Raw genomic sequence first — 21,100 nt, forward strand, 5'->3', positions numbered from 1 at the left:
GTCTTCTCCCTCAACCTGCTCGATGAGTTTTCGCTTCTCGCCCGGGTTTGCAGGAGATAGTACGGGACAAGCGAGCTTTTGCCTTGACGGCCAATAACGAAAGTTATTGTCTCCTCCTACATTCTGGGGGTTAGGGATGGCAAGTGAATGGCTGTATGGCTGAGTGTTAGTTCCTCGCGGATCAGAATCGACCTCGTGTCCATTGTGTGGGCGTCCATCTAGTAGACGGTTGCGCATGAATACAGTTTTTCGAAGTCAAGTGGAAGCTTTTTTTGGGGGGGGGGGGGGGGGGGAGGGGGGCTTCCAGGCTGGGAGTCCGCTAGTCGGGTGATCAAGTTAGGTACCTATCTAGGTGGTTAGTGGTGCCAGGGGTGCTTACTTAACAGTCATTGTGTTGCCTAAAAAGCCCACCAGCCCTAACGGGAGCCTAAATGCTCTGCCTGTGTAATGCGGAATTGCAGCCACAGGCACGCCCATACAACTTGCTGCGACGAATTGCTTTCTCTGCCCAATCCCTGCCGCAATATCTTAGGCTATGACCGACTCGCACACCCTCAGCATAACTCCATCATAATACAAGATCCCCGGGCCGTGTCAGGCCGTATCCATACATGCAGCACCCACCTGTGGACCCAAACTTGACATCCTCCGAGCTCCAGCATAATGCCTGTTACTTTATTCCTCGCCTCGCCTTCGTTTCAGGTCCGTCTGAATCCTCCTTTCCTTCGAGACTTTGTGCGAAAAAAATAAACATGAGAGATCGGGAGAATAGATGAAAAAGAACGCTACCGAAGGCAGGCAAGGTGTGTAGGGAAGAACGTCCATTCGCTGGAATCGAAGAGATGGCGAGACATTGATATCTGATTGTACCTCAAGTGCTGTGTTCCGAGATTTGGCTGGGTCAGTAGATGCTGCTTCTTATGCGTGACCTCCTAGATCACCGACAGATCATGGAAGCGCAACGGATCTCTATCTCAACTTGGACTTTCCCTGTTCGTATCAATCAGGATGAGGCCTCACGGCAAGAAATAGTGCCCCCCGGGGGGCGGGGGGGGGGGGGGGGGGGGGGGGGGGGGGGGGGGGGGGGGGGGGGGGGGGGGGGGGGGGGGGGGGGGGGGGGGGGGGGGGGGGGGGGGGGGGGGGGGGGGGGGGGGGGGGGGAAGGGGGTGCTGAGTTCTAGGTGCCGAGGTGCCAATCTCGGTGCCAATCTCGGTGCCAATCAAAATATTACTGCGACTCTCGGGGCGGCCCGAGACGAGGCCACAGCCTGAAGCAAGCTTGAGCAAGTTACTAACTAGTTAGAAAGGGTTTGGATCGGCGAAAAGTCTTGATCAGCCAAAGTAACCTTCATTGATATTGAGACGTTGATATGTAGATGAGGAGAGGTTCCGAGAGTCAACCTATTGGAAAATGTACAGCACTGAACGGCAGTTTTATATACTCGTCTGAACGTGGCTTAGTGTCTGTCTGACCCTCGGCACCCTCTCGATAACGGCGTGTGGGTGATGTCCTCGCTTAACATGATGTCGACGTTGATGTCGACCTTTGATAAACGGGTCAACCTCGACTTACCCTGAACTGGCCGCCTCGAGTTATCAAACTATCGAGCTATCGAGGTTTCGTTGAGACGCTAGAGCCCAACTCAACGAGATCTAACCAAAATGTCTCCTGTCCGGACTCTCGAACATGCTGATGTGGACTACACCTATATCATCTGGTAAGTCTGTCTGATCTTTTCCGCCCGCCGCCAGTCCCCCCTCCTACACCACCTAACGCTTTGATTTTCCCCGTCCAGCGGAGGCGGCACCTCAGGGTGTGTGATTGCTGGTCGGCTGGCCGAGGCCTTTCCCAGACCCTCGGACGTCTCGATCCTGATCATCGAAGCTGGCCCGGACTCGACAGGCCACCCGCTCATTACCATGGTCGGCGGTCTCTTCCAAGCTATGGGCGGTGACCTCGACTGGGCCCTGGAGACAGTCCCGCAGCCAAACCTCGACAACCGCGTGCTGCAGCTCAACCGCGGCAAATTCCTGGGTGGCAGCAGCGGCTTCAATGGGACATTGTGCATCCGCGGGTGCAAGGCTGATTACGACGACTGGGAGCTCGAGGGCTGGAGTGGAGATGAAATGTTCCGGTACATGAAAAAGGCAGAGACGTTCCATGGCAAAGACTGGTTTAAAGCCGCAGAGGGATCCCATGGGACGGATGGGCCCTTGCACGTTGAACCGCATGATACGGCACCTATTTCCAAGCACGTTTTGGGGTCCTTACAGGACAAAGGCCTGCCACTGGTGGATGACCTGTTCACCACGGGCCAAGCAGCACATGCGTGTGGCCATGTTCCTCGAACGGTGCATGACGGCGTTAGAACGTTTAGTACCGACTACTTGAAAGGCCACGAGGACCGAGTGGATATCGTGGTGAACACTGTAGTCGACAAGATTGTCCTTGAGCGTGTCGGAGGGGATGTTGTGGCAACGGGCGTTGAGGTTATCGACAAGTCCGGGAAGCGGAGGATGTTGAAAGCTGGCAAGCAAGTCATATTGTCTGCAGGTAGGGATGTCAGTGCTTTGCGTTCGCTGGTTCTCTAATAGAGTCAACAGGCGCGTACTGCTCCCCCACCATCCTTCTTCGCTCTGGCGTCGGGCCGAAAGAGGAGCTTGCTCGGTTCGGCATCGACTGTGTGGTCGAGTCTGCCGGTGTAGGCCAAAACTTCCAAGACCACCTGGCAAGCCATGCTTTTCCGTGTTCAAACAGATCTTCTCTAACACTCTCAAGGTCGTCTTTGTCCCGTACGAAGTCACAAAGCCGAATCTCACCAACGACCGACACATCCACCACACCAATGGCGCCGCAAATTCGCTGTCCACGTACCAGACCTCTCGATCCGGCTTCTTTTCCACCTTCCCGTTCGGAGTCTTCGCCTTGGCGCGACTTGATGACGGCTTGAACTCGTCTGCCCTGTGGCGGGACCGTTCGGCCACCGCGTCTGGGACTGGACGAGACGCTGCCAACCTCACGCCCGAACAAGCTCACGTCGAATACATGCACACGGAGTTGTATTCGGGCCATGTCCACGGCTACCCGATCCCCTTGGAGGGGAAGCACGGCTTCGAGATGATGACACTGTTATTCAGCCAGCAAAGCAGGGGCACGGTATCCCTCCGCTCGACAGACCCGCACGACAAGCCCGTCATCGACCCCCGCTACTTGTCTGACCCGCTCGATCTTCTCATGCTGACCGAAGGCGTGCGCTTCGCACACTCGATAGTGACATCCGGCTCCGGCACCAAGGACATCGTCACCCCAGGCGTGTGGATGGCCGGTCCCAAGTACGCGGCTCTGGGCCCCGCCACGAGCAGGGAGGATTGGGAGCCGTATGTGCGGCAGTACAGCGTGACGGCGCACCACCCAGCCGGCACGTGCCGGATGGGGAAGGACGGCGATGCCACGGCGGTCGTGGATGAGAAGCTGCGAGTCAGAGGTGTCAAAGGGTTGATGGTGGCGGATTGCAGCATCATGCCGAGTCTGAACGGCGGACACACCCAGATGCCGGCGTACGCAATTGGTGAGAAGGCCGCAGAGTTGCTTATCGAGGCGTCTGAGACAAAGCTGTAGATCGACCGACCGCGCATGAGTTTAGACCGAGTATCCCTCATCACAGAAGTCCAGACGCGTTCACGAACCGATAAATAAGGAACCGACGGGCATTAGAGTTTTCCTGTCTATTGCCCAGTGATGGACGTCTCTATCCAGCCCTCTGTGAAAGACCAAGCGAAGATTATGTCGTGCTTTAATTTCTCACATAGCACAGTAGAGTCCTCCGCGTACGGGTCTACATACTTGCTTCATCTCCGTAGGGGATGCCGAGTTCTTGCTTCACCAGGGCGTTGTCAAATTGCGAGCCATGACGACCACGTTTGGCTGAGCGGAGAAGTATGCACGCCGCTGGCAGGCAGAAATCCAGCTTGTTGTATCGCAGGCAGCAGTCACACTGGTGGGTTGAAGGAGCAGTGAACAACGCAAGGCGAGTCAACAGCCCGCTGAGAGGACAGGCGTTGTGACAACTGCACAGCAGCACCATGAGTTCCAGGTATCGGAGTCACTCAGGCTGACATGCGTGTGGGATGGACCAGCTCTTCTCCAAAGCTTTGCACAAGGCATCAAAAGCAGTGATGAAAAGTAGGAAAATGTGTGCTTTCGCGTCACAAGGCGGCAGTGTGAAGGCCTCGGACACGGTGCAGAGACCCTCGGTGCAAGCACGAGAAGAGTCTCCTGCGGCGTGCAAAAATAAATTTAATCAAAGTCAGACACGCGTGGTGTCATTTCAGAGATTAAACTGAAAAGAACAGATACTACACTTGATCTAAGCCAGTTGGCAAAGAGAGCTGAGGAAAGGAAAAGGAAAAGAAAAGAGAAGATGAAGGGAGAGGGACGGGGGTTTAAATAGTCTGGGAGAGCAGGTGGCCGATGCCAAGGCTGGAGACTCTTTTTGGTTTTTTTCGACGTTAACGCTGCGCTAGGCCGTTTAATGGACCGCCAAGAGCCCCTCGTGCCACTGGTGCCTAGAAACGCCAAGAGTCAAGTGCCAAGCCAATCAATGACGCAATGGGAACGACGCACAGCATCACAGAGCCTTCACACTGCTGAAGGCGCAGGGGGACTGACTGTATCTGGCCGAGGACTGGTGGTCAATCGTGCTGCACTCAAGCACTCGACACCAAGTCGAGCTCTACACACTGTAATGTAGATGATGTCCTCGTTGACGGTAAGGTCGGCCCGATCCTTCTCTCCCTTGCGGTGACTCTCATACTATCAACGCGCAAAGAATGCCATGCTTGCCATAACTTAGAGTCGCCATCATGAGCCCTTTACCACCCAAATTGCCCTCCGCCCTGGTGAACAACATCACCTCGCACACAGGTCCCATCAACGCCATCACATTCTCCTCCCTCGGCGGTAACTACATCCTCACCGGCAGCTCAGACCGCCAAGTCCACCTGACTCGCACTGAGCCGTCCAATGCTGAGAACCCTTCCTCCGTACCGATTCAGAAGTACTCTGCCCACGGCTATCCCATTCTCGACATCGCTTGCGCACAGGACAACCAGACCTTTGCATCCGTCGGCGGCGACCGCGCCGTGTTTCTCTGGGACGTCCAGGCCGCGGAGGGCACGCTGAGGAGATTCGGGAACAATACAACCCAGGGACATACCAGTCGGATCACATGTGTGGCATTCGCGGGCGACGGGGACGGCGTGCTAGCGAGCGGGAGTGATGATACGAGCGTGAGGCTGTGGGATGTCAAGAGCCGGGATGCGCGGCCACTCATGGTTCTCGAAGAGGCAAAAGACGGGATCTCGAGTCTTGGGGTGCCCGAGAACGGATACGAGCTGGTCACAGGGAGTATAGACGGCAGAGTACGGGGGTACGATGTCCGCACGGGCAAAGTGACCGTGGATGTGATGCCGGGAAGCGTGACCAGTCTGGACGTCTCGAGAGACGCAAAAACAGTGCTTGTGGGGTGTCTGGACGGAAGGATTCGATTGATGGATCGAGGCGACGGAACGTGTCTGAGGGCCTTTCCTCCCGAAGACGCCAGAGGAGAAGGATACAAGAACGAGAGCCTGAGGCTGAAGAGTTGTCTCGGAGCGAACGACGGCTTGGTGCTGAGTGGGAGCGAGAGCGATGGCAACGTGCGCGCTTGGGATGTCCTCTCCGGAAAGAGCGTTGGGAGGGTCCGAGTTAGTGAAACTGACAGAGTGGTCAGTGTCGTCAAGTGGAGAGAAGGGAGCCAGGCCCAAGCGCGACAGAGTCTCTGGGCGGGCGGAGGCGTAGATGGCGTGGTCAAGATATACGGAGATGGGTGACTGCTGTGGACATACAGTGTACATACATCCATGGTACCACAGGCATGTATATCAGTAGGCATCAAGATGAATGCGTTTATTTTTGTTCCCCATTTTTCTTTTTGTCTCGAGACTTTTTGGCCCACCAACATCGTCGTCAAGATCATCCCGACCATCAATATCGTCAATATCGTCAATACCGGCGAGATCAGCGATAGACAGAGAGTGTGCGAGAAGACGACATTTCCCTCTTTATCAAAGAGCCCAATTGCCACTTACTCACCCAGTGATACGAGCAATCCATCCATCCTCATGTCTGGATTTCCCGCTCCATGGTCGTTGAGTTCCTTTCCTTTCTCCCTCCTGGTTCCTGAAAGTCTCTCCTTGTATGCGGAGTGTTGATAATGCAGACAACGCCGTCGCCGTGGCGATCGATGCAAGAATGCAAACCCGTGGTTTTTTTTTTCCCTCCCCCTTGTCACTCTCTTTTCCTTCTTGCCTCCATGCTGGCTCTTACCGTTATCTTTTGTCCGAATTTCCGCTGCGAGCCCTGATTATGGTCCAGCTCACCCGGCGGTAATGGCAACAAGTTATCCTGCTACCACCCACAGCCGCACTCACTCTCGCACTTGCTCTCAAGATCCGCCCGCATCCCCGACCCTCTTCATCCCGTACTCGAGCGCCTCAAGCGCCTTCTCGAGCTGCGCGGCGCGGACAATAACGGTGCCCGTGCGCGCGGTGCTCAGGAAGGAGATCTCGACGGGTTCGGGTTCGGCGATGTTCTCGCGCGCCTCAACCGTCGTCGTCGTACTGGGCACTTTCGTCGGGCCATGGCCCAAACCGAAGACCTCATCAGATTCAGATTCCATGGGGACAAGATCGGTGCTGCCTTGTGCCAGGCGGCCGGCCACGCCGCACACGATCCCCGTGGCGTCGAGCGGCAGCTCGCGCAGGTCCAGCGTGATGGGGATGAGGGCGTCGTCGTCGGATTTGGCGCCCAGCAGGGACCCGCCTAGGCGGTCGAGCAGGCGGTGCTCCAGGAGCACCGAGATGGGTTCCCCGGAGGTGATGGTCAGAGAGAGGAATTTCGCCCCAAAGTCCAACTCGGACGTCACTGTCGCCGGTGGTGGCAGTGGTGGCCCTTTTGGCGTTGGTGTGCCCATGCCGAGCCCACCTGGTAATGTCGTGGCCTGCGGTCTCGAGGAGGGACTGCTCGTCGGCGCTGCCGTGGCGAGCAGGACCTGAAGGAGGTCGTTCTTGAGTCGCTCTTCACTGGCCTTGTCATACTCGCGGCTGCCCGCGCAATTTGCCAGACGGATACTACCGTCAACGAGAGGGTTGATGTTGTTCAGCCTGAGCTTCTTGAATGTCCGGAGCTGGAGCTCAGGGATGTCCTTGGCCGGCGGGGTAGTCGGCGCAGAGTTGTCGTAGAAGGGTGAAGATGTCGCGGATGGCCGCCCACTACTACTGCCTTGGGGCAGAGTGGGAGACGATGGTGAAAGCTGCGACACGAATGCGTCGGCCGTCTTGGAGAAGACGAAACCGCGCTGCTGAAGAGCCCTGGTGACGGTCCCTCGCGACCGGAATGGAACAAGAATGTAGTCCGAAAAATATGTCGTAATGAAGAAGATGCTTCTGGAGATCATGGAGTCAGATCTTGGTTCAACACGGGATCGACAGGGAGCCTTACATGCCAGCCATAGCTAATGGCGATGTCAATTCCAAAACTCTCTGGCCAGCATCGAGGCCCTGTCCATCGACTTGAATGACTATATAGTCTTCGGTCCCGATCTGGATTTCCCCTTTTGTCTTCCCTCCTCCCCTTTTGTTGCTGCTGCTGCTGCTGTTGTTGTTGTTGTTGTTGTTGTTGTTGCTGGCGTAGAGTCTGTTCAAGCCCTCGGCAACCGGGCGGACGAACCGGTCCGCCAGGTATCTCGAACATATGATAGAGCATTCGATGGTGGTGATGGAGACATTGAGGAAGTCGTGGCGGTTTGTCCAAGAGATCTTGGCGGCATCCTCGTCGTGATCTTCCCCGAACAGGAGACGCAGAATCGGCTGAAGGGACAACGAGTATAGTTCAATGGGGATGTGGATCAGAGCGAGATGTGCTTCCTGTGGAGGAGGTTAGGGGGTGGAAAACGTCAGAACATGATGATGATGCTTCAAGTATGTATCAAACTAAGGAAGGAAGGGGGAAGAAAATCCTGACGTGACTGGCTGGATCTATATATAAACATATATCTAATAGAATTAGAACAACAAAAGCCGGGGAAGACTACTCACTAGGAATGATATCTGAGCTGAGATGAGGTTTATCGAGTCCGTCATGTTGTCTGCCGCTGTCTTGACTCCAGCAGCGCGTGACTTTTCATTTAAAAAGGAAAGGGAGAATGATGCTACAGGTCGTGGTATCCAGGCTCGAGCGTCAACAGCCTGACGCTGGCTCAGGCTGGTTGACTGGAGTGTGTCGTCCTCCTGTCTGGGCCAGTGGAACCTCTAGCTAAGTGGCGGAGCCTTCTTCCGGAGGCTTTCTCAGGATTCAATATCCCTTCTTGGGCTTGGGTAAGGACAAAAACGAGAGTCAACTCGTGTGCTGGTCCGGGGTCGTCTTGGCTAGAGCCGGTCGAGAGGATGGGGCTTCACTTGACAACCGATGAGGGTTGATAGAAAGTAGGACGTAATATCTCCTCCATTCTGGCTCGTCTGCGAAAAGAATGTTTGAGGGTTGGACGAAAAGGCCCGATGGAAAGAACGACAGGAAAGGGAAAAAGAGATATCCACAGAGTCAGATGATGAGAGAAATAGAAGCGCCTGTCACTACGAGGAAGCGTGATCCTGGCCCGAACCACTGCATCAACCTGATTGGTAAGTGCTTGTTGCGGAGCCAGTGCTGGCCTATGTCTCAGCAGATAACAAATGTGGGAGAAAAGGCGGGTGTGTTCAATGTCAATCGGTTTGGGGATCTGTATCATGGCTTTCTGTGAGTCCTTTCGAGCTGATAGTAATGTCACACAGCGTGGTTCGTGCGGTGGGATCGCTTCTCCGCGCCCCAATGAAGCAGGAAGAGTGAAGTCCAATTGCAGTCGGTCACAACGTGAATCGAATAGGTTCAACCGGGTTTATCGATGTTGAATCTTGGTCATGTGTTTTATCTCGATCAAGAAGGCAGTAAAAGCCGTTCAATCAAGGGTTTGGCTGGACCAGAGCAGCATTCCCACGAAGATTGAGATTGTGGGGATGGTGGCATCGACTTGCCGTTCGAAACATGACCTGGCAGGTAGAACAACGTGTCTGACGGTGATGCTCGATAGCGTGGGGGTTGCAAGGCACGGGTTGAGGGGTTTGACGAGCAGATCTGACGTGGTTCCAGAGCCTGGCGTGGAGAAGCAGTCAGGAACGCCAAAGGCTGTGTCGAATCAGCTGAACAGGAGCCCGGAAGAGAGGGGATGCGCAATGTCTTGGGAACGGGGGATATGCAGCCCGAGTCGAAAAGCCCGGGTGAGGGTGAACCTTTGGCGAGGGAAGTGTAACACGCATTTGGGCAGATGGCGGGGCCTTTCCAGGGCCCTTCCAGTGCGTGGAGGCTGCAAAAGGGAACCTGTGCTCCCGAGTTAGTAAGGCGAATGGGGCTTCGGATGACGTGCATCTTCTATTGCGCAAGCGCCGGACTCTAGCAATCATCCATGGGGGAAACGAGAGGCTGGCAGACAGATGGACAAAGAGGTAACGCAGAGCCGGGAGAATTTGTGATCGAGGAAAATTGGATGAAATCGATGTCGGTGTCATCGTCCAGAAAACTCGCATCTATGGCGTTTCTTCGGGCGTGCCGCGCTTCTCATGGCGATCGTTTCCGCGACCTCGTATTCTGGACGCATTTCCAATCGAGCATGTGGCAGTTGTTTGATTGACTGCAGGAGTGCCGGATGCTCGAACTGCGGGGCCCTGCATTGCATAACGAGCTTGCAAGGATTGCTAGCCTTGCTCGAAACACCCAAGCGTCCAGGACTCCATCCGGTCCACCGCATTCAACTGGAGCGATAACAACGGCATCCTCCGTGTGACCGAAACCCTTTACTCACTAATATCTCTCGCAGACCATGTCGGGTCACCACATGCTCTTGGGAAGAAAACACACATCTGCCCAAGACCGAGAGACCTTCGCTAATCATACAGGTTTGCGGGCCGGTACGCGTTATCAACTCAGGATCCTCCCCGTGGTGTGGCACCTCGTCCGCCTCGGGACGTACCTCCTCGTCCTCGACCACGACCTCGTGGGGTTGAAGGATGATTCAAGCTGGGAGGTGGAGGAACATTGTTCTGCGATTTGGGCCGGAAATTAGGATTGTTCTGGACCACGCCAGCTTGAGCATCACCTCGATCAACGATGGTGTATCCTCCTCGAGCACTTATCTGGCCCATCGATGCGCGACTGCCTCTACCATACTGACCATTTGTCGCATTGCCACGATTACCGTTGGCAGGAGAGCCCGACATGTTCCGGATTGGCATTGAGGTCCCAGTCATTTGGTCACGACCCAACGTCCCGTTCGACTGTCCACGCCTACTGGATTGATGTCCAGATACAGCTCCACGCCATGTTCCTCTCAACGCTGGTGGCGTTGCGGCTGGGCGTAATTGACCGGAGCCGCCGATGCCGGGTTGGCCATAACCCGGAACTGTCAGAGGAGAATGCGCCGTGCCATTGGTTTGTCGGTTTGCGCTTGCTTTCGACGAAGCAAGTACTTGTCGATTGCTGAGATTCAAAACAGACCATGTCGGCACGGTCGATCCTCGGAATGGTGAGCAGCGATCTCCCAACGACGTCCCACTCATAAAGGAGACATCGAAGACAACATCCAGCCAGGTTTCCCTTGTGGTTTGGGTCAGACCAACAACAGTGCCTTTGGAGGCAATCGGGACTTTGCCCGAGTCGGCCACATAAATCGCCCTATCCCCCAGACCGAACTTTTGATTTCCTAGACGCCATTGCGCATCCGAGGGCTTCAAAAGGCCATTACGAGGGACGCCCCCGATGGTCTTGTTGTGCGGGGGTGGCTCAGAGCGAAGCGCTTCGTCGGCAGCTTGCTCGATGCGTTTAACAATCTCCGAGTCCAGCTGCTCGGCTTCGAGGGGTACTCTTTCAAAGCTCTTTGATTCGATCTCCTTCAACCATGCCTGGATCTCTTTGACTTTTGTCTTGGCCTGTTTTTCATCGCCAGGAAAGTATGCTGTCGCGGGTAGCATGTCACCTTGCGGATTATTGTGAATGCCGGCAATGAACTGCGGAAATTTGATCATGTATTGCTGGATCAGTTCGATAGCTGCGCGGCTGAATTCCCATCCGCTCGGCCCTTTGCGCGAATAGCCCAGGACTTTGAGCTTTTTCGCTTCAAACTTGAGATTGAGACCTAGGTTCACCCTGGTATCGTCCACTATGATGGAAAAGGATGAGGTGATCTTTGCCAATGCCAAAGGGTTCAGGTTAAGGCTCTGGGCAACCTGGTACGAAGGCGTATATGGTGACAGTCTCTCTGCTTGACGGGCGATTTCGCGCCCAAATTCCACCTGGCGTGCTTTCGAGAGTGCTATTAAGCATTTCGCCTTTCCATTCTCATGGCCAATTACACTGACAGGGCGTCCATATGCGTAATCGCCCAGGAAGAAGGCGTTGGTACCGTCTGGAAACTCCTCTTCAATAGGTAGAGCTGCTTGCTCAATGAAACGGACGTCTTCACTGACCACATTCTCAACTATGAGTTGTGTTGCGTGGATGGTTTCCAAGCCTGGAAGTTCGGCAAATTCCTTGACTGTCGATCCATCGTCGAGTTTCTTGAGACCCTTCAGCATCTCAACATGAACCAGAGACTCAACCTCGCCGATCAACATTCCGAGCCTCTTGCTGTAAAATTTCTCAATCCGATCTGCCTTCTTGCGGAACTGGTCGATTTCATTTCCAGAATGCTCAATCGCCTTGATATTGTGAGGCACATTTTCCCCGTTGTCCGCTAAGATGTAGTCGAAAAGTTCGTCTGAAACCTTGACTATCTTCGCTTCCTGCAAGAACGGATATCCGACATACACTCTCTCGTTCAGAAGCACTTTGGCGTACTCCACTTTGGTTCGCGTTTCGGTGTCCGACAAGGTGATAATCATGCTTTCATTTCGACTGTCTTGCTGGAAGACGTTTACACCATGGAATCCCAACGAGCCGGTAAAAGGCAAGGTCTTCAAGCTCGGGAAGCCAGCCAAAGCTGCAACTCCAAGTTTGACGCCGTCCACCAGACCCACATACGGCTCCAAGCCGTCCATGGTCGGAAGCTCAAATTCATTTTGAATGCAATGACAATGCGGTAAGTCTGGAAAGATACCGACAAGCGAAGACGGATATGTGTAGTCGACCTCTGTAGAATAGGTGAATTTCAAGCTGACCCCAAAATCGTTGCGAAGGCGTTCATCTTCGGTAAGCAAAGCATTCTTAGGAGCCATAGCATCAAGCAGTCGCCGTTCGTCAATGAACGGAATCTTAACGACAGCTTCCCATTCCTGTTTCTTGCCATTCATGTCAAGCGCGAAATCTCGTGGATAGAAGTCGATAATGGGTGATTCTTTCGATGTCATCAGGTCATGGTAAACTGTTGGGACAATCTTCTTGCTTCGATCCGGGAGGACACCCATCAACTGCTGAAATGGCCGAAACGGTTGACCGAGTTGGAAGTTCATGTCCGCACCAAGGCCTCTCTTGACGTCCGAAATCATTGGGGCGTAATGATACTGATAAAACCAAGGCCACGAAGCAACGCCACGATAGTAATAAAAGAGGACCCATTGTAGACCCTGCACGTAATTTTCCGACAATTTTCTCAGACCCTCCTCGTTCTCCAGGCCCCAGCCAAACTTTTCCTTGTAGTATTGATCTTTCCATTCGCGGAACTTTTGGTCGTACTTCTTCTGCATGTCCTGTTGAGCTTGTTCATCTGTGCTCTCTTCAACCTTTGCATTCTCGTATCGTTTTAAGACCCGCATTACAGCCAATTCGGACTCTTCATCATCCTCATCCGATTCCGCCTGCTCTCCCTTGACGGGGAATTCTAACTGGAGGAAGCGGTTGCCATCCTCATCTTCCTTTGTAGACCACTGCAGGTTCAAGTCAGTCGCAAGTTGTTGCACAAATTTGCGGTCGCGTGCTGGAAGAGTAGAAGGCAGGCATAGTGGCTGCCTTGTCAGGGGGTCTTTGTTGACAGGTGACACAAAATACTTCTTCACCTCTTTGAAGAGCTGCTTTTGTTCAGGAGAGACTCTGACAGGGCCGCGGGAAGTCGTCAGTGGCTCGTCTGCGCTTTGGCCATTTCGCTTCGCGTCGATCCATTTGGCTCCAGCATATTCCGCCTGAAAGAAACGATCCTCCACCTCGGCCAGCTCGTTCAGAAGGACCTCCAGTCGTTGGAGATTGATCACACCATGCTCGTTGATGTATCCCCCTAAACGTGGGAGAATTTGCTTGTATTTTTGGAACATGAGCGCCAACGCGCCTTCGTTGATATGCAGATTGGGGAGGTTAGGTAAGAAATCGTTTCCAACAAAGAAAGCCATTAAGATGAAGTCGTCAATGATTCGTTCCATATCATAATCAAACTCAAGGGCGCCCTTTTGCTTCAAATCTTGGAATTCCAGCTCCAAGTATTCTCTTACGATGCACAGATGCATGAGGTAGAAGTTCTGGTGCTCCAATTCTTTGGATTTCTTCTGTGACTGTCTCCCAAAGGTAACCTCCTCTCGAAGCAAGCAGAAATGAGGGTCGTGGCTGAGCAGACCCAACATGATCAAATCGGCATCCAATCCGTACAGACAGTGGCGCACATTGGGGTCGTAACCAGGCTGCGCTTTGGCTTGTCGAATGTATTCCATAATCTTGTGTTCTCCTTCGCCCGGGACTTCGTGACCAGAGAGCACGACCTCAACGCCTTGCCAATCGACGTCTTCGGAGACCTTCTTGCTGATGAAATATTTGAGCTGCTTGGTAAGCCTTGCCATGAATTCCGTACCCGGGGTAATACAATTGCTGTCAAACGGATCTTCCTTGGGCAATTCCACCCCTTCTTTGATGGCTTTCTCACGAGCCCTCTCCGCGTCCAGGGCGGTGCGAAAGCGGCGTGAGCGCTGCTGGTTCATCTTGGCGCGGGGTGCCACTCCATCGACCGCCATGAAAAACAGCTTTTTAGGTTTAATCTTGCCGAAAAGGTGCTCTATGTAGTTGAAAATGGCAATGAACATCTTGTCCTCGGTCATCCGGAAAGAGGGAGAGTCGGAGTCCTTGTGTGTGCAGTTGTGAATGATACCGTTCATGTCAAGATAAAGACAGTCGAACTCGGGAATGCGATTCTCGGCGATCAGCTGCGATATTGCAGGATATCGCTCGCTGAGCCATCGGAAGAATTTGGGAACACCCATGGTGGCGGTGGGCGCAGAACCAAACAAGGTTTGTCGATGTCGGCGAAAAAGAGAGCGAGTATGTCAAGCGGCCACTTCTTTGATATTACATGCAGGAAGCGCTCGTCGTAGATGTGCAGGAAAGGCGACAGATGTCCCGCAGAGATGAACTGTACTCGGTATTTGAGGATGAATGATGTTTATGCGGAATTGATGATGAGTCGAGGCGGGCTTGGATGTCGAAGACCTGGCGGCAACAAGATCGGTCCGGCGTTTTTTGATGTCTTGGCGTGTTAGCCCTCTTTTGGACTAGTGAGCGGTCACTTAACGCGTCTAGTCAAAGTGCGGTCCTGAGGGCCTGGAATGGGCGCGTCTTTTAAATCCATAGCTTTCAACAGCACTGAAGCGCATTCATTGACTTGTATCCGTCGCACCCGCCTGCTCGGTCTCCTTACGTTTGGATCATCTCTCTCCCCGTATCCGAGTCGCTCGTGCCTTCTTCCGGAACAGCCAAAATGGCAGATGACGACGATAATAGTAAGGCGCTCTTGTTGCGGGCACATGTTCAAGTGCTAACCAACCCCGAAACTACAGTGAGCGACCAAGAGTTGAACAAGGAAGACGCAGAGACTGAGCAGAAAATCATCAATGAAGAATACAAGACGTGGAAGAAGAACGCTCCTTTTCTATATGACATGATCCTCAGTACGGCCTTGGACTGGCCTACTCTTACAACGCAATGGTTTCCAGACGTCGCGGCGTAAGTAAGCCGCTACCCTTGTCCACTATCGTCAGTTAGCTAAGGTGCCCAGGGTACCTGACACCAACTACTCGAAACACCGTCTGTTGATCGGCACACATACGGCTGAAGGTCAACCGAACTTCCTAGAAGTTGCCAGTGTCCAATTACCCAATCCTAAGAAAGCAGACGTGAAAGACTACAATGAAGAGACTGGAGAAATCGGTGGCTATGGTGGAGGTCCATCGAGGCAAAACCAAGTTGAAGTCAAATTCCATATCAACCAGAAAATTTACCATCCCGGCGAGGTCAATAAGGCCCGATACCAACCACAGAATCCGAATATCATCGCGACCATGTGCACCAGTGGACGGGTCATGATTTGGGACCGGTCGAAATATTCCAGCGCGTCATTATCAAAAGTTCCCCCCACGATAGAGCTTAGTGGGCACACCAAGGAGGGCTATGGCCTCAGTTGGGATCCTCATCAGTTGGGTCGGTTGGCAACGGCTAGCGAAGACTACACAGTCCGGCTGTGGGACATCACGCAGGCATCGAAGACAAATTCACTGCTCAACGAGTCTCGCAGATACACCCACCATTCCGGGATCGTGAACGACGTCCAGTTCCACCCGATTCTTCCACATCTGGTGGGGACTGTATCAGACGATCTAACCATGCAACTTCTGGATCTGAGAGAGGCTGACACTACGCGAGCTGCCGCTACGGGCGAGAATCAGCATAGGGATGCGATTAATGCCATTGCGTTCAATCTTTCAGTGGAGACCGTGGTGGCAACTGGAAGTGCCGACAAGACCATCGCCATCTGGGACCTGCGGAATCTCAATGACAAGTTGCATGTTCTCGAAGGGCACAATGACAGTGTGACGACATTAGAGTGGCATCCGTTTGAAGAATCAGTGCTCGGATCAAGCAGTTACGATCGAAGAATCATATTTTGGGATTTGGCCAAGGTCGGAGAAGAGCAGACGCCCGAAGACAGCGAAGACGGGCCCCCGGAGCTTCTTTTCATGCACGGAGGACATACCAACCGGATCAGCGATTTTTCGTGGAACAAGAACATCCCCTGGACAGTCTGTAGCGCTGCGGATGACAACCTGATCCAGGTGTGGAAAGTTGCAGAGGCCATTGTTGGTCCTGACGATGAAGATGTACCAATGAATGAGCTGGAAGGCTGAGCGAATCAAGTACAAGGTGATGAGGACATCTGAACTTTTGCTCGCTAGGCGGGGGCGAAAGTCGATATGGATAAAACGGGTGGTTTGGAGCAAACCTGGAGGAGTTCCGGTGTGCCATAATACCATCATTGCCTTGAAGTCGGGTTGACGCCAACGCAGTATGTGGCCTTGCATTATTGGAATGATCGGGGCGTGAGTGGCCTTTGCTGGGTCACCCCCGAGGGACTCAGCACCACGAGAAGTGATTCGAATAGCAAAAGAACGGAAAATGAAATGCTCAGTCGATTTCTCGCTGCATCGTATACGCATCTGGAACGTATACGGAGGGATGATGGCCCACGAACATGTGTAGTCACCGCTCGCCTGATAGCCCGCTGAGATGGGGCTAGCAGACTTCAATTTGTGGCTGCGCAGGCGGCATTGTCCGTGTAGGGCGTATTCCTCTTGAGTACTGGGTACTGGGTACCGAGTACCTGGCTCGCTGGAGGGCTACTTGGTAGATGTACCCAGTACTTGGTATACTTGTGACTTGCAGGCTGCTCTAGTTAAGGCTAAGCCACAGTGGGCACCTGTGACACCTGTCCGACACCCCTTCTTACTGGTTCCCTTGGTCCCTAGGCCCCCTTTCAAACTCCCGAGAACCCTGCCACACTCGGTGCCAGGCCTAACGTCATAGCTGAACGTTCCCCCCTGACACCCCTTTGCCGTGGAGCCGTGTCCCGTGGCAGTACCATCGCTTTCGCGAATCGCTCACCCTCAATGTAACGACCTCTGGGACGACCATCAAACCCCAGGCATCAACCATTTTCATTTCTCCTCCTCCCTACATCCCATCGTCTTCGACGGGGGTGGAGGATGTTGCTGGCATTGGCAGACCCTTATCTGAAATTTGAATGCTTATTTAGATATCTCTTTTGCTGCCACTAGGGAGATCCTGCCCTCTCTTGTCATCTGTCTGGATCTCTCCATGCCCGCTGAATTACATCAACCATGGTTGGCATCCCCAGGAGTAAAGGTTGTCGCATATGCGTCAAACGGAGAGTCAGATGTGACTTGACACGCCCGACCTGCAATAATTGCGCCAGAGGCAATCGTCCTTGCCCAGGATACGATTCGGATCTGAGAATATACGATGAAGGCTCCAAACTCCGAAAGCGATTTGGCCAAAGTGGTGCTTCCGAAGCGAGGACCGGATCCGAGAGCGCGTCGCCCTCTGCAAGCCTTAACAGTCAATCAACAGAGTCGTCACCTGAAGAATCCATAGAGCTAGTCACGCGGTTCAACACTCCCGACCTTGACGTGCGTCGTTATAGAGCCGACCAAATGCTACCGGCTCGAAATCCTTTTTGGGGCATGCTCGAGAACCAGATATATCCCGATGCCGACCTCTTGGGTTCGTCAATGCCAACATCTGGATGGGGTGGGCTTCTCAATCACGACTCGATCAACCTGGACATCCCTTTTGAAATGACACTCAATGACACCGTCTACTCCCCCCAGCTGGTTCAAGAACAACTTCTCGGCACATTTTCCTCCTCATTAGGCGGTCATGGCCCACTGCTGCTTCCTCGTCAGATGCGGAGTCACCAGAATTGGCTGTCGCAACTGCCTGCTCTGTTCGGTTCCAATCTCCTCGACACCTCGATTCGAGCAGTCTCTTTGGTCCATCTAGGTCGAATGCAGCAGTCGGAAATGTTAGTGCAAGAGTCACGACAATACTATGGCAAAGCGCTGCGCCTTCTCAATCAGTCGCTGACCGATGACGTGAAGGGCATGTCGACCGAGACGCTCTCCGCCACGATTCTGTTGTCATTTTATGAGATGTTTGCCTCCGACTCGAATCAATCCTGGGTGCGACATGCCGGTGGTGCAGGGACACTGATGCGCATTCGTGGACCTGCTCGCCATCTATCTGGATTGGATCGAGACGTCTATCTTGCTTACCGCCATACCATCGTCATCGATGCCTTCATGAAAGATGAAGCCTGCTTCCTAGCCGAACCCCAATGGATAGAAATGTCGAAAAAGATTCACGAAGATCTGCGAGCATCTGGCATTCCCGACGAACGGATGGAAATTTTCGACCTGGCCGAAGAGTTCTATTTGGAGCATGTCTTCATCCCAACGACTTTACAAGATACCAGGAATTTGGGCAAGGCTCGGCGAAACTTGCCACCTGACCAATACGCCGCTCATGTGGAAGCCCTTCTCGCGCGGACACGATTGCATAGAGCCAACCTCAAGTCTATCAATCTGAGATTCCGAGCTGTACTGAAAAAACAAGGGCTCGAGACCTCAACCATGGACACCATGGATCTCGTCTTTCCCAAACAATACGTTTTCGTCAACGTCTTTGTCGCGTCGACCCACGTGGGCTATTGGACAATTATGGTCATCCTTAACCTCATTTTGAGGGACATTGAGAAGGACTTCGCCCCCGAGAAACATGAACTATATCTCATGGAGAATCGGGAAATCGCAAGAGAGATATGTCGGACTACGCCATTCATGCTGACCTCATCCTTCCTGGGACCATTTTTCATCATCTTTGCCCTTAGGCTTTGCTTGTTGGTCTTTGAGCCGGGACAAGAGCGGGATTGGGTATTGCGAAAACTCATCCGAATCGGTGACACCCATATGAGGATGGCCTCGGACATCCCGCGCTTTGAGCCCGAAGGAAGCCTTTATGATTAGCGTGCAGTCTATGCGGTCATGGTTTTCGTTCAATTCTAGAAGTCAATCGAATACTCGGTACTGCACTTCGGGGCGATCCCGATCCAGTCGAACAGGTTCGGCCTAAAACGGGTATGACATGGCTCTTGGAGCCTTTTGCAGCGATTGATCTTGCCTGAGCCCATTCCTAGAATGTTCCAACAGAAAAGCCCTCTCGCTTGGCGCCACAGAAGATTTACGGCAAGACAGACGACAAACCATCTCCGGGTTCGTGGTTGAGGCTCAGTCTACTGAGCCACAAACGGACGAAATTTTGGGTTCTATGATCTACCGTATTGCTCCGCCCCTTAGTAATGGGGATGATGCAAAGGGTACGATCAGTGGTATGATTGGAGCGTGATCGACATGACATATGGATGCCCTATGAGCAGAGAAAGCATTGGTGAGTATGTCGGGTCCTTGGAGATATGGCATTTTGGATATATAAAGCCATGGCGCAGCGAGCGTCGATGCTTTCCGTTCCCCAGAACACTCGACGCCCACATCTATTACAACGCCATTACATATCTGGCAACGATCTGAAAGACAACATCAATTAGTGTACCGACATCTATCATGAGCACGCATCCTGCTGTTGTGACCGTTGGTCCAGGCCTCCCTTTAGAGGTGCATCAAATTCCCACTCCGGCACCAACGGCAAACCAGATCCGCGTTCGGTGTGAATGGACCGCTTCGACGCCGCTCGACTTACACCAAGCCGATGGCGGCCTACTCGTTACACATCCACAGATCCTAGGCGACGGCATCGCCGGCACTGTTGTGGAGATCGGACCAGACGTCAGCAAATATAAAGTTGGCGACAAAGTCTTTGGCTTCGCGTGGCGTGGCCCGGCCGAAAAAGCACACCAAGAATATGTAGTTGCGCCCGAGTTCCTTTTCGGCAAGATCCCTCACCATGTCACTATGCAACAGGCGGTTACGGTGCCAAACAATTTCGTCACGGCATGGCACACTTTTACAAAAGATTTTGGCTTCGAGTTACCCTGGCCGAAGCCAGAAAGGTATATACCAGGGGAGAGGGGTGGATGGATATTGATTTGGGGCGGAAGTTCTAGCGTTGGGCAGTACGCATTGCAAATCTTGAAGTGGTATGGGTATACCAACATCATCGCCACTGCCAGCAAGACACATCATGAAAAATTGTATGGCTACGGCGCGACAAAGTGTTTCGACTACCGAGACCCGGGCGTTGAAAAGGCGATTGTTGACTTCACCGACCCGAACGGGGGAATTCATTTTGTCCTCGACTGTATAGGTAGCCTCAATGGCAGCGTGGTGCCGATATCCCGAATTGTCAGGCCTCAATCCAGCACAAAAGTCGCCATCCTCCTTCCAATCATCGTCAAAGACGCCGCGGAAGGAGTAAAACCCATTTATGAAATGGACGTCGAGAAAGCGACCCAGTGGCCAGAAGGTGTCCATGTGGTAGGTGTCCGAACGCACTTTTACTTGGACAACCAATTCCTCGCGGAACATTTGCAAAGCGACATCATGCCCGAGTGTCTTGCCCAAGGCATGATCGAGCCCAATGAGCAGGTGATTGTCGAGGGGGAAACGATGCTACAGAGGGCGGAGAAAGCGTTGAAAGTGCTCCGCGAGAAGAAGGTCAGTGGTGCGAGATTGGTATGGCGAGTCTCGGATGAGGTGTGACAGGTGAGATGGAGCCTACTGGTAAAAGGGTAGAGAATAAGGCCGAGTTGCCTTGTTTGATAGAGAGATTGAAGTACGGAGTACATGTGTACTCGGTACCTAGTAGTTGTATTCGTTGTCCCAAACTGCTGGCGATTACCATCGAGACAAGCTGTGAGGCTGCAGGTACAGTAGTAACTGGCCAGAACTGGCCCACTAGGCCTCGTAGGGTAACCACTCCGTCCACATTGCTTACCCCACTGATGCCACTGCGATCAACGAGAACCTGCAGTGGTGGTACCGGGTATGGAAGACATGTTTCTCTTAGAACGCGCAGGACAAGAAATTTCCTTCATGCTACCACTCGTGCTTCTCGAATGCTTCATGGTCAGGACTGCTGCCTGACTATTACACTCTTTCTCTCTCCTCATTCCTCATTCCTCATTCCTCATTCCTCATTCCTCATTCCTCATTCCTCATTCCTCATTCCTCATTCCTCATTCCTCATTCCTCATTCCTCA

General features: G+C 53.2%; 7 protein-coding genes across 7 annotated transcripts; 5 read left to right on the forward strand and 2 right to left on the reverse strand.

Annotated features, from left to right (window-relative positions):
• Positions 1-1,661: 1,661 nt before the first annotated feature.
• On the forward strand, positions 1,662-3,618 carry A1O5_00264 (uncharacterized protein; the record flags this gene model as incomplete). Its single annotated transcript, XM_007740884.1, has 4 exons — positions 1,662-1,717; positions 1,796-2,553; positions 2,604-2,701; positions 2,758-3,618. 4 exons carry the CDS (start codon positions 1,662-1,664, stop codon positions 3,616-3,618), a joined length of 1,773 nt encoding a protein of 590 aa, XP_007739074.1.
• Positions 3,619-4,862: 1,244 nt separating this feature from the next.
• A1O5_00265 (uncharacterized protein) lies at positions 4,863-5,870 on the forward strand (the record flags this gene model as incomplete). The annotated part of the gene is made up of 1 exon (XM_007740885.1): positions 4,863-5,870. The coding sequence occupies one exon, from the start codon at positions 4,863-4,865 to the stop codon at positions 5,868-5,870; it is 1,008 nt and encodes a 335-aa protein (XP_007739075.1).
• Positions 5,871-6,484: 614 nt separating this feature from the next.
• Positions 6,485-8,180, reverse strand: A1O5_00266 (uncharacterized protein; the record flags this gene model as incomplete). Its single annotated transcript, XM_007740886.1, has 3 exons — positions 6,485-7,484; positions 7,540-7,964; positions 8,136-8,180. The coding sequence occupies 3 exons, from the start codon at positions 8,178-8,180 to the stop codon at positions 6,485-6,487; spliced, it is 1,470 nt and encodes a 489-aa protein (XP_007739076.1).
• A 1,872-nt stretch (positions 8,181-10,052) lies between these two features.
• A1O5_00267 (alkaline phosphatase D) lies at positions 10,053-14,300 on the reverse strand (the record flags this gene model as incomplete). The annotated part of the gene is made up of 1 exon (XM_007740887.1): positions 10,053-14,300. One exon carries the CDS (start codon positions 14,298-14,300, stop codon positions 10,053-10,055), a length of 4,248 nt encoding a protein of 1,415 aa, XP_007739077.1.
• Positions 14,301-14,794: 494 nt separating this feature from the next.
• A1O5_00268 (histone acetyltransferase type B subunit 2) lies at positions 14,795-16,217 on the forward strand (the record flags this gene model as incomplete). Its single annotated transcript, XM_007740888.1, has 2 exons — positions 14,795-15,039; positions 15,092-16,217. The coding sequence occupies 2 exons, from the start codon at positions 14,795-14,797 to the stop codon at positions 16,215-16,217; spliced, it is 1,371 nt and encodes a 456-aa protein (XP_007739078.1).
• Positions 16,218-17,207: 990 nt separating this feature from the next.
• A1O5_00269 (uncharacterized protein) lies at positions 17,208-18,911 on the forward strand (the record flags this gene model as incomplete). Its single annotated transcript, XM_007740889.1, has 1 exon — positions 17,208-18,911. The coding sequence occupies one exon, from the start codon at positions 17,208-17,210 to the stop codon at positions 18,909-18,911; it is 1,704 nt and encodes a 567-aa protein (XP_007739079.1).
• Positions 18,912-19,505: 594 nt separating this feature from the next.
• A1O5_00270 (uncharacterized protein) lies at positions 19,506-20,600 on the forward strand (the record flags this gene model as incomplete). Its single annotated transcript, XM_007740890.1, has 1 exon — positions 19,506-20,600. One exon carries the CDS (start codon positions 19,506-19,508, stop codon positions 20,598-20,600), a length of 1,095 nt encoding a protein of 364 aa, XP_007739080.1.
• Positions 20,601-21,100: the final 500 nt, after the last annotated feature.

The sequence above is a fragment of the Cladophialophora psammophila genome (genome assembly GCF_000585535.1).
Source record: "Cladophialophora psammophila CBS 110553 chromosome Unknown aczJe-supercont1.1, whole genome shotgun sequence".
Taxonomy (NCBI): Eukaryota; Fungi; Ascomycota; class Eurotiomycetes; order Chaetothyriales; family Herpotrichiellaceae; genus Cladophialophora; species Cladophialophora psammophila.